The sequence below is a fragment of the Theropithecus gelada genome, chromosome 18, assembly GCF_003255815.1.
Source record: "Theropithecus gelada isolate Dixy chromosome 18, Tgel_1.0, whole genome shotgun sequence".
NCBI classification, from domain to species: domain Eukaryota; kingdom Metazoa; phylum Chordata; class Mammalia; order Primates; family Cercopithecidae; genus Theropithecus; species Theropithecus gelada.
The window spans coordinates 23,053,587-23,070,079 of record NC_037686.1 but is presented as its reverse complement, the minus strand read 5'-3'; the positions used below and the strand labels follow the sequence as shown (position 1 = coordinate 23,070,079).

Genomic DNA, 16,493 nt, shown 5'->3' with positions numbered 1-16,493 from the left:
GGGCCCCTGTCGAGGCAGGGATCCCTGCGGGCGGATTGGGGTTCTGCATTGAGATGCACCGCGCAGCGCCGGCGATGGTGCCGCCCTGGGACGATCTGGCCTGCCAGGGCCTCTCTGCAGGCCGGGCGGGGCGGCAGCGCCGCGGGGCAGACGAAGGGCGTGGGAGAGCTGGCAGAGGGTGCGCCAGAGACCGCTTTCCCGAGCGCGATCGCCCCGGTGGCTGCTGGGGAGCAGAGGGGCAGGCTCGGGCAGCTCCTCAGCTGTGCCGGCGATGATAAAACTTGAGAAATAACAAGGAGTGGCCTCTCCGCGTCCTCTGGGTCCAATCTGGTTTCAGGAGTGAAGTTGCTCCCGGGCAGGCAAGCCTGAGAGAGGCCAAAGACACTTAAAGACAAGCAGCGGCGAGAAAAGCACCTCCGCGCCCCACACCTCAGCAGGTCTCGCTCTCGACACCCTCCTGGCGCCCGCGTTCTCCTGGCCCTGTCCCGCATCCGGATGGCCGCCGCTGGGCTCCGGCGCTCCGTGCGCGGAGCCGCCTGCCGGCAGCTGCTGCTGACCCTCGTGGTGAGCCAGACCTCGCCGGATAGGGCTGGGATGGGGACGGGGGTGGATCCGCTCTGGACGCTGCGCGGAGCTGGGGCCAAAGCGGGCCGAAACGTGACCACCGCGGCTCAGATCAATGCTGCGGGTCTGGTAGCCGCCCCAAGTTCGGGCCTGCAAGAGTGAGGAGAGAAAACGCGTGCTTGCTGGTCGACTCTGGACTCAGCTTTTTGTTTTGAGACACCGCGTTCGATTGTTGGAATTCTGAGTCGCGCTCAGGCTTCGCTGCGCTCTGGCGGGCGCCGTCGCGGGTTGGGCAGGGGGTTGGGATTCACGCTCCTCCCCAGGTGGTGGAGCTGCTGGTGGTGGTGGTTGGAGGGCGCCTTTGGGTGGAGAGGGAGGAAGAGAGCTTGTTGGTCAGTATTTTAGGATCCCTGAGAGCTCAAAGCACAGACGTGAAATGGGATTTAGGGGCTGCCCCTCCCCAGCTCCGGGTCCCAGTTGACCTGGATGGGTTCGTTAGTGTGTGCAGCCGGGGCTGTGGCCCTGCGTCCCTTTGTGGGGCTGCCCCTGAGAAGCGGGTTTCTCGGTATCTCCCCTAAAGGGTATTCAGAAGCTCACGCATGCGGTCCACCTCCGCCAGCCTCCCAGCCGGGGGCGGGATGTGCCCGGGGCGCGAAGGTGTGGGAAGGCTGGGCCAGAATGGGGGTTGGGGTTGTGTTGTGTTTTGGGGATTCGGCCGAGGTGGGGAGACGGGTAGAGAGTGACAGTGGTGCTGGATGATGGATGCGGTGGGGTTGGGTAGTACTTGGAAGGGTGCGCGATCAGAGCACAGCCTGGGGTTTCGAGTCTCCGGAAACCTGCCGCCCAGGACCAAATCCTCTAGGAGAGAAAGTTAGAGACAATGCTCTGAGAACACAGGAGACTTGAAGTGTTCAGAACTCTGGCGGCGCGGCTGCACGCGAAGCTTCAGGCTTCAACAGAGTTTCATTCCGCACGCTCAGAAAGGATCCGCGGACCCGCGACTTCCCGCATCCACGGATGTACATGGGGTCCGATGGGAGCGAGGTGTATAGTATCCGCGTCAGCAGTGAGTCGAATCTGGTCTCGCGGATTCTTACTGCTTCCCGGCCCTCCACCCTGGCAAGTGGGAGTGGGTCTAAGGGTTGTCCTCCCTTTAGGTTAGCGAGATATGAATATGGGATTGGTAGTTATGATCTACGATATGTTTATGCAGAAGGAATTGGACAAATAAGCGCATCTATTTGCCCGGGAACTGTTCCGACAAAGTATCTGAGCTTATGAAATGACTACAAATGCAAACTGCTTGCAAAATGTGTTCTTTTGTAACGTATTTAAAAGCTTTTTCAGCTTTTCAGTTTACAAGCATGCATTTGGGGTTTTGTGTTTCCTTTACAAAGGGATTGAGGATGGGGAACGAAACTGCGGGTGCTGCTCTCAGATTTTCTCGCATTCGCTCATGGCTTCTGGAGGCCATAGAAGACCAGGAGATGTCCTGGCAAGGCATGGGTGGGGGTGTCGGGCTGTGGCAAGGAAGAAGGTGCGCGTAAATCTAAATGGAGGAAGCTTCAGCTTTGATCTAGTACATACTGGTTTAAGATATTTTTAAAAAAATAATTCCATTTAGTTTAGATTAAATGCTATATCTGGAGACTTAAATATCCGAAAGTGTACATAAAATGACAATTGCTTTCATCTGCAATTGTCAATTTACAAACACTTGCAATTTCGGACCGAATGGGTCCGAAACACTTCTCTTGACCATCTCATGTCTGTATTTCCTTCCTTTTGACTCATACGACTCTCAACTTTTCACTATAATATTAATGACATAGCATTTTAGAAACACTTTTCATTTTATAGAGACTTTAATGGGTATCTTTAAACCATTATTTATCTTTAAAACATTGCTTGTTCTAAGGAGACAGCTTTTCAAAGCAAGTCTTTAACAAGAATCTGAGACTTGTTAAATTTTAGTCTTCCCAGTAAGCAGCCCAACAGGTTGAGGAATTTTCCCATTCTGCACTTTTCCTGTATCTCCTTCCCAGCCTGTGCCCCACCACACTCTAAAGTGTAAATACAATTTCTAATAATCACACGCAGAAAGAAAAAAATGAGAGGGGAATACCAAAAAAGAAGTATATCGGAGCATCTCACTATTGTTAAGTTTTTGATTGCCTCAGACAGTGTATTTTCTTCTTAATGTAACCAGAATTGTTAGGGATGGTGGAAACTAATTTTCATGAGATCAGTTGTCTTCTGCCTGTTACAAATAATATGATTCTTTTAAAAATGTGTGTTGATACTGTTACCAAATCCACTTTAAGAATTATATTATCTATTATACATTATAAATGGCACATACTTGGACACAGCTAATCCATCATTTTGTTAAATGGGCTCCTTTCCTAAAGGAACTAAAATAGTTGAAACCTTTGAAATAACTCCCCTCAAATCTGTACTTTTCCTCTTTGGAGTATATGAACTCTACCTGCAACCTATGTTGATAAATAGGCATCCAAATTTTTATATTTTATAGGGTTAATGTGAATAATGTGAGTTCTTACCAGAAAAACTTGTGTGATTGTTTTGCTGTTGATAATAGTTGATATATTCATCATTTTAAAATAAAAGGGAGTATAGTAATTTCTAAAGACTTTTACATTCATGAAAAGAAGATTATGGCAAATAAAGGAAGTAGATGAAAACTAGTTTTAAAACTGCAAGCTTAAAAAAGTCAAAATTGTAGTATAGGTATATTTAGATTGATGCATTATCAGCTACCTTATTAAAAGGAGATTGTTGATGTTCCCATTGAGATACAGCTAGATACGGAAGCACGTTCTGAATAAATAAATGTAAACTCATGCACATTTTTTGGTCCTGTTGTAATTCCCATGTGGCAGTCCTGTTCCATAGATGGTATCTGTGGTGACCTGCAGTTAATCATACTTTCCACTGAAAGTGTGATAGCTGGAATTCCCATCTTACAATGAGTTTGGGTAGAAACAAATTTATTATACTCATCTAAGTACTGAGAATGCAGAGCAGTAAATCTTGCAATTTACTTTTTGAAGTGGTAAGAATTGGAAAGGTAATATTTCCATTCTGAAGAAGACTTATGGCCACAGGAGAGATGAAGAGTTTAAAATTCTGTAATTATTGTGTTCAACCCAGAAGATGCTCTTCACATTTAAGACATACCATAAATTTCCATTTTTTTCTTCTTTCTCTACTGAAGCAGGGTGTCATTTTAGAAAGCCTACTTTGTGTATTTACTATAAAATTAAACACTAGCATAAAAGTGAAACAACTGCAGACAACACCTTTAATTTTCATTCTCTCTTTGGCATTAAATTTTTCAATCAGGATTTAGTGATTTGTCTGATAAGCTTTCTATCATGCAATTAATACAATTTGCTTAGTACTGTAAAATGCAACAAACCAATTTATTTTGCTTAGGCTGCAGTAGGTAATACTTTATCATTTTTAAGCTTAGTTTTTTATATTTTAATTTAAAATATGGGCACTCTTGTATACAGAAGTTATTTTTATTATAAAATAACTTTAAAGGTCATTAGTTCATCATCATTAATATACTAGTGTCTTTACATTTTTTTACTTTATTTTATTTTCAATAATGCATCCAAACCTCACAAAAACATAATCTCAATTGAATTCATAGTTTCAAGAAACATACTATAACTGAAGTCTATATTGAATATTATCCCTTTCAAAAGTTGTCTTAATGAATTAACTGTACATTCTTTCTAATAAAGTCCTCTGTGGCAATGAAAATGAATGAACTACTGCTATATAGTTAGGAACTTTGAAAATATTAGTAATGTTCCATTTCTTAACCTTGAATGTGAGTACCCTAATGTTCATTTTATTATTTATTAAAACACACACGTATGCTATATGTAATCTTTGGTATTTATAATATATTTTAGGCAGAACATTTTTAAAAAAGGAAAGAAATGAGCAGTAGAGGGTATCAACTAAACCAAACCTCTTGAGTATAGAGAAAACCCTGCTCCAATTGAACAAGTAAAAACAGAAAAGGCATAGATAAAACAATATTAGGAATGAAAAGGAAGTACAGTTTTGGAGAGAACAAAGGTTAAAAAGTAAAATAATAATATTAATAGATAATTCCAATTAATTTGAAAATACAGACAAAACAGACAACTTCTTACAAAATACACATAACCGACATTGACTTGAGTAGGTATACAAAACCTAAATAGACCTATAACCATTAAATAAACTGAATTAGAAGCCAGATAGCTCCACACACACTTCTTTAGATCCACCAGGCCCGGGCTTATGATAAGTTAATTCTTTCAAAATTATATGGAACAGAGAGTCTGTACTTTCTGTAAATTGTTTCAAACAACAGAAAAATACAGTACTCTTCTTAACTCATTTTATGAGGATTGTATGAAGTTGAAAAATCGTAGCCTGATCTTACTTACAAATATGTGAAATGTTGAGATAAATTGAAAGCAAACCAATATATTTGTAAGCATAAATATATGATGTTCCTATAAGGCTTATCTCAGGAAAGGAAACATGGTTTCACATTAGAACATCTATTACTGTATTTTAACATAGTATCAACAGAGAAAATGTATCAACAGAGAAAAACTGATTATTTCAAAATAAGTGGAAACAGTTCATTTTAAAAGAATTCATATAATTCATAGTACACTCAGAATATAGAGAATGAACTTTTTTTTTTTTTTTGAGATGGAGTATCACTCTGTCAACCAGGCTCCAGTGCAATGGCATGATCTTGACTCACTGCAGCCTCTGCCTCCCAGGTTCAAGTGATTCTCCTACCTCAGCTTCCTGAGTAGCTGGGATTACAGGCTCGCGCCACCACACCCAGCTAATTTTTGTATTTTTAGTAGAGACGGGGTTTCACCATGTTAGTCAAGCTGGTCTCGAACTCCTGAGCTCATGATCTGCCTGCCTCGGCCTTCCAGTGTCCTGGGATTACAGGTGTGAGCCACTGCACCTGGCCAAGAGTGAACTCTCTTAATGTAATGAAACATATCTAAGAAAAGTGAATGAATGAATGAATGTTAGAAGGAAAAAAGAAAAAGACTCATAATTAATGGCAAAATTATAAAAAATATTCTCTTTAAGTTAGAAACAAATCCATAATGGTCAGTATAGGTGCTTCTATTCAGCATTCCAGAAGAGGTCCTAACAAGCATATTAGATAAAAAATAGCAATAATGAAAGACTTGTAGGATTAAAAGAAAATAAACCTAATTGTCATTTTGCCAGCGACAGGTTTAACTACATAGAAAATCCAACACTATCTATTGACAGATACTAGAACTAATAAAAGCAAGCAAGTTTCATGAATATAAGCTTAATATTTTTACATGATTGCATATATTATCAAGGGACAACTCAAAAATATGTTAAGAGGAATCCCATTCATACAACAACAAATCAATGTATCTAAGATAAATGTAACAAAAAATGTGAAAGACCTTTATAGCAAAAATTACAAAGCTTTATTGAAAAGCAAACATAATTCGGCTGAGCGCAGTGGCTCATGCCTGTAATCCCAGCACTTTGGGAGGCTAAGGCAGGCGGATCAAGAGGTCAGGAGTTCGAGACCAGCCTGGCCAACATGATGAAACCCCATCTCTATTAAAAATACAAAAATTAGCCAGGTGTGGTGGTGTGCGCCTGTAATCTCAGCTACTCAGGAGGCTGAGGCAGGAGAACTGCTTGAACCCCAGGGCAGATATTGTAGTGAGCCGAGATCATGCCACTGCACTCCAACCTGGGTGACAGAGCGAGACTCCATCTCAAATTGGAGGGGGGGGGGGCGGAGAAAAAAACAGCAAAAAGGAAACATAATTCATAAGTAATTGAGAATGAATCATGTTCATGGATGGAAAGTCTCAAGAGCCCTAAATGTCAAATCCTCTTTAAATTAACATTTAAATGAAATGGAATGTTATCAACATCCTAAAAGAAATTTTTACAGAACTTGGGCAGCTGATCATAAAATTGTTTTGAGAGTCAAAGTCTAAAAAGAGCAAAAATACTACTTTAAAAAAGAAGATTGAGCAATGGGGACTTCGAAATTTTTGAGTATCTGGTATACATAAAATTTTAATAAAGATGTGTCAAATAAAAAAACAAAATTGAAGCACTCTGTTTATCAAAAGATTTTGTAATAAAAGGTAAAAAGCAAACTATGTAAAGCTATAAGAAAAAAATAAATTTAAAAAATGCAAACTTAAGTGATTAAAGGAGAAGAATAGACAATTTACAGAAAATAAATGGCAGATAAACACAAGAAAATACAGTCAATCTCACTAAAAATTAATAAAATGCAAATTAAAACAGCCGTTAGGTTGGCAACATGGAAGAAGTCATAAAATTATTTGTAAGGGAGGATATGGGAAATAGAGAGATTTAATATGCTGGGGGCATTAATAGAAATTGATATTAGTACTTTGGAGAGCAACTTCGCAATAGCTAATAAAATTGAAGATGTTCATGTATGGCACAGTAATTTGCGCTGTAGGCAGTGCTGCTCATATAGCATCATTTGTAATAGAAGAAATGAAAAACAATCTAAATAACCATCAATAGAAGAATGACTAGTAATAAACTGTGGTACATTTATGGAAAAATCTCAAACATACTGTTGGGTGAAAAAAGCAAATGGCAAAGGGGTGCATATAAACACATACTACCCAATACCAACATACTACCCAATACCAGCTTATATTTTATAGGCCCAAGCATATACTATATAATAAAAGTATAAAATCCTACTGAGGAAGTATAAATTCTAACTTCTGAAAAAACTATTCCCTGGAGAAGAGTTGGAAATATAATAGAGCATAAGACTTTAGCCACATCTGTAAATTTTAATTAAAAAATGGAGCAAAAATTGCAAAATATTCATTTTTTTAAAGATCTAGATGGACACAGAGCATTTATTATGTTCTAATTGATTTAAATATTTCAGTTAGCTGAAATATTTTGAAAAGAGATGTGAATAAGTATATATTGGGCGTAGCGTTTTTTGGGATTCAAAAATAGCAACTATAGAGTTACAATATATTTCAGCCAATGGGTGGTTTGTTGAAGGAAACCATTTTTCATCCCAAGGTGGCAACTATATGCTTAAGGAAAATATTAAATTAAGCATATGTATGATTTTTTTTTAAAGGGCAAACAACTTATTACTTCATTGTCCCAGTTTGCAATCTGGTTATGATTTTCTGAAAATGACTTCTTGGCTTATTATATCTAAATTAAACAGCATTGTTACATGTTGGCCCTATTTGTCCATATTTTTGAGATATTTTATTTATTCTGACTAATTCAAGTGAGGGTAAGGTGAATCTTTGAGAAGTACAATAATTTTAGATCACGTATTAGAATAATTTTGATAATGTATATATTTGTATATAGATATATTTACAGTTATGTTACTATGAGTTAAAATCGTTTAATTTGTGCAGAAATCCATTTTATATTTGATTATATCAGAAATAAAATACTTCTTTGTGGTTATTATTCCATTTTATTGTGTTGAAATTACTTCTGTGAATTTGTAAATTTGACAAGGCCTTTCACTACCAATTTGTAGAAGTAACTGGAAAGAGTCATTTTTCGATCAACGTCAGTGCCCTTTTTTGTTTTAAACTGCATTATTGAAATATAATTTACATTCGTAAAATTCACCTTCGTTAAGTGTACAGTTCAGTGAATTTTAGTAAATTTGAAGAATGTGCAATCATTACTACAATCTGATTTTAGAAGTTTTTCATCACTTTAAAAATAAGCTTCATGCCCATTTACAAGCACTTCCCATGGAAACTTACTTTGTTCCTGCGTATTTACCTATTGTGGACATTTTATGTAAATGAAATCATACAGTATGTGTTGTTTTGTTCTAGTTTCTTTGACTGAGTATGTTTTATAGGTTTATCCTTGTTGTAGCATGTATAGTACTTAACAAAGTAAATTTCGTTGTATGGATTGTTTTCACTTTTTGCCTGTTGTGAATAATGGTATGTACTGTGAATATTCATGACAAGTTTTTGTGTGGACATAGGTTTTTATTTCATTTAGGAAGAGTGGAATTGATGGATCATTTAAGTTTATTTTTAACTTTTTGAGAAATTGCAAAACTATTTTCCAAAGTGTCTGCACCACTTTACATTTCCTCCAGCAATGTGTAGAGGTTTCAGTTTCTCGACATCCTCACCAATACTTGTTATTTTCTGTCATATTTATTTTAGTTATCCTAGCAAGTAGGTATTGCATTGTGATTTAGATAACCATTTCCCTAAAACGTAATGATGTTGGGCATCTTTTCATCTACTTTTTGGCCATTTTAATATCTTTTTGGGGATAATACCTATTCCAATCCTTTGCCCATTTTTCTGTGTTATTTGCCTTTTTATTATTGTGTTGCAGGAATTCTCTAAATATTTTTGATACCAGTCCTTTATTGGTTTGAAACTATTTTCTTCTATCCCATGAGTTATATTTTTCACTTTTGTAAAGAAAGTGGTATTTTTCTGGAGAGCAGAAGTTTTTACTTTGAATAAGTATTATTTAACAACTTTTCTTTATCACTGTGTTTTTGGTGTTGTATATAATAAATCATTTCCTAACCCAACATCATAAAGATTTGCTCTCAAGTTTACCTCTAGATAATTTATTTCTTACATTTATGTCTGTGGTTCATTTTGAGCTAATTTTCATGTATAATATGAGGTAGGGGTTCAAATTCACTTTTTTTTTTTTTTTTCAGGAAGATATCAAATCATCCCAATACCATTTGTTGAATAGACTATTTATTTCTCTTGAAATTTCTGCAAGCTAACCATAAATGTAAGGCCTTGTTTCTGGCATTTAAGTTCTATTCCATTCATCTATATATTTATTCTATTGCCAGTACCACTCTGTTTTGATTATTGTAGCTTTGTAGCAAGTTTTGAAATTGGTAAATATGTCTTTCAATTTTTTTTTGTTTTTCAATTTTATTTGGGTACCTTGTATTTCTATAAAGACTAATTTTCAATTTATTCAAAAAAGTTATCTGGGATTTTTATAGAGATTGTATTGAATCTGTAAATTAATTTTGGGAATGTGTATTCTGATCCATGAAGATGGCTATCTCTCTATTTATTAGGTCTTTAAAAATTTCCTTCAGCAATGTTTTATGGTTTTCAGTGTATAATATTTTATTTCTTTGATGACCTTTATTCCTAAGTATTTTATTCTTCTTAATACTCTACAAATCAATTTTCTTGCTTAGTTTTCAAATTTTTCAATGCTAGTGTACAGGAATGCAGTCACATGTTCATCTTGTATCCAGTAGCCTTACTAAACTCATTTATTTAGACAGTTTTTTAGTGGATTCCTAGGATTTTCTATCTACAAATTTATGTCATCTGTGAATAGAAACAATTTTACCTTTTCCTTTCCAATTTGGATGCCTTTGATTTTATTTTCTTGTGTAATTTTCCTGGCTAGAAGCTGCAGTATAATGTTAAATAGAAGCATGGTGAAACCCCATCCCTACTAAAACTATAAAAATTAGCTGCTCATGGTGGTGGGTGCCTGTAATCCCAGCTACTTGGGAGGCTGAGGCGGGAGAATTGCTTGAAGCTGGGAGGTGGAGGGTGCCATGAGCTGAGAGCATGCCATTGCACTCCAGCCTAGGCGATAGAGTGAGACTCAGTCACAAAAATAAATAAATAAATAAATATAAACAAAGAAGCAGTTAGAGCAGAGCAGACATCATTGTCTTATTCCTGATGCTAGAAGAAATAATTCAATCTTTCTCCTTTAAATATGAAGTTAGTTGTTGTTTGCCATAAATGAACTTTATCATATTGAGCAAGTCCCTTTCTATTCCTAGTTTGCTGGGGGTTTGTTATAAATGGGTGTTGGACTTTGTCAGTTGCTTGTTTTATATCTATTTATATGATTATGTTTTTTTAATCTTTATTTTCTACTGTATTAATGTGACCTTTTAAATTCTAGATCTTCAGTCTTGCTGGTGAAGCCTGCAAAAAGGTGATACTTAATGTACCTTCTAAACTAGAGGCAGACAAAATAATTGGCAGAGGTGAGAAATTTTAAAAGTCTGTTTAAAGCAGAAATTTAGTTTACATAGGCTGGAAAGAGCATGAAAGAGCATACCTTTGCCTTTTGGAGGTAGCCTGAGTCTACTAACAAGGGATGTCTCTCCAGGGAGTAAACCAGAAGTTATCATTCTTCTAAAAATGTGAAGATGAGAGAAATATGTTATCAGCCCTAAAGATGTTTATTTTACTTTTTTGCTAAATATTTCCACCTGTGACAGATTTGAATTAATGTGTAAACACGACTCATGGACTGAGCAAATGAATCCTTTGAAAGGTTGTTACTTATATGAGTAGTAATTTATCCATTTGCTTTCTGTTAAGACAAATAGTTGAAGAATGGGATGGATGACAGGTACATTTTGATGTTTATATGCCTTTTATTACCCGTTACTAGAGGCCAGAAATCCCAGGGAAGAAAGACTCAATGTGGAGTTTCAGTGTGGGACCCTGGGAAGCTTGGAACACACAGAGTATCGTGGGCCTGCAGGGGAAATTCTGTACAGAAAAGTGCCAGTGGGAAGAAAAATTCGGAGATCAGATTTTTCTTATGTGACTCTTTACCAAACTCATACACTCCATCGCTCTTTGGCTCATGACTTCTCACTAAATATAGGTGTATCTTAAACCCTCAGATTGTATTGTTAGGGAAACTCTTCTATATGTTTATTCAGGTGTGTTGGGGGCATGTAGCTAAGTTTTGTCATGATTATAACCTGCCCACATCTTTATCTGGAAGGTCATTTCCATAAGTCTATTAGAAGCATATAAAGATTTTTCAAACTTTATTTAATAAAAGGTTTATTTAATAGAAATATACAGTTGATAATTATTTTTTAACTGAAAGAAAATGATTATTTTTTAAGTAATGTAAAAAAGAGGTTTAGATATCTGGTAAATGCAAAGTGATTGGCTGATTTCATCCCACTTCATGGTTTTTAAAAAGATTATATACATTATTTTAACACATTTTTTCTTGTCATGTGTTTCCACCTTATAACTTGGAAATTTTTACTTGCAGTTAATTTGGAAGAGTGCCTCAGATCTGCAGACCTCATCCAGTCAAGTGATCCTGATTTCAGAGTTCTAAGTGACGGGTCAGTGTACACAGCCAGGGCTGTTGTACTGTCTGATGAGAAAAGATCATTTACCATAAGGCTTTCTGACAAAAGGAAACAGACACAGAAAGAGGTTACTGTGCTGCTAGAACATCAGAAGAAGGTATTTAAAGTACATTAAATATTCTCAAGCATTTTTTTCATTAAAATACTCTCATTAAAAATTGCAAAGAGAAACAAGGATAAATAGGGTATTTTCCCCTTTTGTTTTCATTTTGTTTCCTTTCCTTTCACTTCGCTTCCGTTTTCTTACCCTTTTCCTTCCCTTCCATTTTTTTACCCTGTCCCTTTCATTCCTTCCCTTTTCCTTCTCCTTTCCTTCCCCTTCTCTTTCCCCTTCCCTTTCTTCCCTCCCTGTCACCTTCCCTCTCTCCCTTTTTCTATCTTTCTCTCTACCTCTCACTCTCTTGTCTCTCCCTCTCTCTCTTTCTTAACACTTGTTGAACTCTGGTTTTGGTTTTACTTTATTAAACCTAAATTATTTCTCCTCTGTGAGGGCTTCTTCCACCTCTAAACTCTAACTATTGTCTTTTGTGCACTGGTGTCGGTTTGATTATCCCTCTATTATAGAATTCAGAATTTTTTTAATGCAAAGCCTTTACAGTGAGGAATGCCATTATGAAAGTAGTCACAAAATGATGAAAGGTTTAGGCTGGATTACACCTAATCTGTGTTAACTGTATCAACAATAAAGCTAATTTAAGTTACAGCTTAGCACTTTGCTAAATGTTTAATGCAATTACTTATTAATTAATTCTCATGAAATAAAATATCTCCCTTGTTGCATCATGAAATGAGATGGACATCACTAAAAAGTCTAATAGAACTTTCTCCCGTGATAGAGACGTGCACTGTCCGCACTGTTTGATATGGTAGCTCAATATTAATGGCTACTCTGCACTTGGCATGTGGCTAGTGCAACCGAAGGATAGAGCTTCTTATGTTATTTAATGCCGGTTAATTTAAATTTAAATAATCACATGACTTATGGTGGCCAAGGGCTACCATATCAGACAGTGTATATAGAGCACTGTGGCAGTGAAGGACATATATTTTCTTTCTCTGACCTAAGGGCATGAGCTTTTAACTAAAAGAACAGGTAAGTGCTATCTGGAGATTGTTGTAGAGAGAATGTGTTATATATCTCTATTTGGGACAAAGCAAGAAGAGCTAAGCATATAATGGTGATTTTCCTAACATGAAAGTATAGTCAGCATTAGAATGGTGTACAAAAAGAAATTCTCTGTTTCTTGAAACCTATAAAATCTGGATATATTCTTTCTTACCCTTCTAATGCAGAAAGACTTTATTAACTGGTTTAGCTTCAGTGTGGAAATGCCTGACACTGAACCTCTAAAGAAGGATTAGGTTTATGAGGTGTCCACTATTTTACACAATGTAGACTGTGATGCTTTTGTTTATTTATGTATTTGTTTTTCTCTAAATTCAGGTACTGAAGACAAGACACACTAGAGAAACTGTTCTCAGGCGTGCCAAGAGGAGATGGGCACCTATTCCTTGCTCTATGCAAGAGAATTCCTTGGGCCCTTTCCCTTTGTTTCTTCAACAAGTAGGTTTACATCTTTTCTGGTTAGGATTGCTTTAATTCTAAGAGTCTGTTTCATTGAGATTTAATACCTCTTTAAACATATAAAAATAAACAGATCTGATTAAAGATGTTCATGAGGTGTAACAAAAGTAAAATGAGAAATAAAATCACTAAAAACCTAATAATAGGTTTCCACTGAGAAAGGCTCTAAAGCCATTGAATGATCTTTATTTGTTTATTCATTCATTTAGCAGGGAGTTACTGAGCACTTACTCTATCCTGTGGGAGGTACTGCTCTAGGTCCTAAAGATAGAAGTAAATTTAGTCATGGCCCTTGCTCTCATGTGGTTTACTGGCCTCGTGAAGGAGACAAAAGTAGGATAATAATTACAACTTTTAGTTGTAATTACAACTTTAGTGATGAGTGCTATGATTCTAGTATAGAGCTATTTGGTGATTTGGTAACAAATGTGATGAACATTAAACCCTGAGGTAAGGTGGTAAAAAACAAGAGAAGGCTTAGAGACGGAGACAACTGAGTTGAGTCCTGAAGAATGGAAAACTTTTCTGCAGGTGAATAACTGTAGAAGAAGAGGAAGTACAGAAGTGAGAGCTCCTTAGAGGAGCTCTGGGTGACTTAGGCTTCCAAGTTGTGATGGAATGGAGCAGGTAGATGAGGCTGAAGAAGGAGGTAGGGATCAAACCACTATGGACGATGTGCATTCTACTAGTAAGTTTATCTTAATAACAAGGAGAAATTCTTAAGCAGATTACTGACATGATCAGGTTTACTTTTCTCATTAAGATCCAAATGGAACATGCACAACTGAAACCATTGCTGAAGTAGGGCTGTGGCCTTCTGCTTGCCTTTTTCCCCTTAAATTTCCAATAGTGTACTTGATATTTAATACTAATGGTGTAACCTGTGTACTAATTGTTTCAGTTTTTAACTATCCTTCCACCATCATTCACACTTACTTTTTATTCTACCCCAGTGCTAGATATTTGTTTATTCTCCATGAATATTATAACTTGAACACTGATGAAGCATGTTAAGAAATGATTTCTAATTGCCAAAGCTGTGCCAATCATAGCTAGTTTTACCCTTTGCTTTGCAAAACCAGTCACCATCTCAGTCCTCATTTCCTTGACATATTTACATTTGACATAGCTGACCTTTCCCTTATTTTGGAAATGTTTCTTTATTTGGCTCCTAGGACACCACTCATCTAGTTTTCCACTTACTTCATTGATCACTCCTTAGTAGGTTTGGTTGGATCTTCCTCATCCATCCTCCCAGCCCGCTGTCCCAGTCTCTAAACTTTGGAGAGCTCCAGGGCTCAGTCAATGAATCTTATCTCTTGTTTCTTGATATTTACTCTCTCAGTGATCTCATCAGATCTCCTAACTCTACATGCTATTTATACACTGAACACTTAAAACTTGGCATTTCCAGTCCAAACTATCTAATTGATATTATCACTTGGAATTTTAATAGGGTTTCAAACTAAACTTATGGAAACAAAATGCTTGTTATTTCTCCTAAAAACAGCCATCTCAATTAGCAGAGTTCAATCCTTCTAACTCTCTGGGCATTGGAGTCTGATTCATAAGGTTTAAGCTGCAGAAAACATAGTTCTGTCTAAGTTCTTAACAGATAAGGATTTTTTACCATTTATTAAAGAGTTTACAGAATTGTCCAGAGGGCTGAAGAAACAAACTTTAGGTTGAACTTTCAGGAACAAATCCTCAAGCTAGCTACACCACAGAATCTACAACCAAGGGACATATTGCTTCTCCATGATAGAGAAGACATTATTTCAAGAACCAAAGTGCCACTGGCACAGTGAGGAAAACACCATAGCCATATTCCTCCTCATGCAACTTCAGAACAGTCTCTGAACTGTGCCAACCAGCATCAGTGAAAAGATTGATCTGTATCTTATTTTGTAACACAAAGTTGGCGAATATCTAGTAGTACATATGCTATTGCAGAAAAGGAAGGAAAGAAGGAAGGAAGGGAGGGAGTGAGGGAGTGAGGGAGGGAGGGAGGGATGGAGGGAGAGAGGGAGGAGGGAAGGAAGGAAAGAAGGAAGGAAGGAAAACAAACGCATCTGAACTGAGATGTCAGAAAAAATAGCAGAAGTAGCAAAAATGAGACACCTGCCTACCTCAAAAAAAGAAAGAAAGAAAGAAAAGAAAGAAAGAAAGAAAGAAAGAAAGAAAGAAAGAAAGAAAGAAAGAAAGAAAGAAAGAAAGAAAGAAATGCAAACTGTAATGCCAGCAAAAATAACAGAAGCAGCAAAAATGAGACACCTGCCTACACATCTGACCATCCATGTTTAAATCCAGAACTCTGGTTTCAAGAGATTCTGCAAAATTTGGGGATTTTGGTTTATTTTTGTTTGAACATTTCTAGCATCTGCACTATGAGAAGACACTGTAGAAGGAAAATGAAACAGATATTGAGCTTCAATTTAGCCTATATGTCTATTCTTCTCATAGTTATTTGATTTCTGTATTATACAGTATTGGCATAGGTACATTTTACTGAAATCCCAAATAATAGTGGCTTAAGCAAGACAGAAGTTTATTCCTTTCTTGTAAAAGTGTGATCTGGTAAAAAAGGCTCTAATTTGAGAAAAACCAAGGACACAGGTTTCTTTACTTTTTAGCTTGGCTGTCCCTGCAGGTTCCAGATGACTCACCTCTGTGTCCAACAGGGAGAAGACACTTTCTCACCTTCTAGAGCACAACTGGATTTTGCACATATCATTTCTGTTCGTGTTCCCTTGACCCGACCTTTGCATGTGGCTCTAACTAATTGCAAGGGTGACTGAGAAATCCTTTCTTCTGGGCAACCCTGTGATCACTACAAATTCGAATACTAAGGAAGATGGGAAGAATAGATATTAAGAGATACTAGCACCCTCCGACATAGCATCCTTGACTTCCATCTTTATACCACACATCCAACCCATCAACAAATTTTGATGACTGTACCTTTAAATTATGTCCAGAATCTAACCACTTCTCACCACCCCTATGGCTATCATGTTAGTCTAACTAACTACAGTCTCTCTCTGGGTTTTTGCAGTAACTTCCTCAGTGGTC

The 16,493-nt window shown here is 37.2% G+C and overlaps 1 protein-coding gene across 1 annotated transcript in view; it reads left to right on the top strand.

The window, feature by feature from the left end:
- Positions 1 to 283: 283 nt before the first annotated feature.
- DSC3 (desmocollin 3) overlaps positions 284 to 16,493 on the top strand; it is a 45,558-nt gene continuing 29,348 nt past the window's right edge. The window contains exons 1-4 of the mRNA XM_025365134.1: positions 284 to 564; positions 10,612 to 10,696; positions 11,734 to 11,933; positions 13,281 to 13,400. Of these exons, the coding sequence (XP_025220919.1) occupies positions 496 to 564; positions 10,612 to 10,696; positions 11,734 to 11,933; positions 13,281 to 13,400 (474 nt within the window). The 5' untranslated portion in view covers positions 284 to 495. The remainder of the gene's footprint in view (positions 565 to 10,611; positions 10,697 to 11,733; positions 11,934 to 13,280; positions 13,401 to 16,493) is intronic.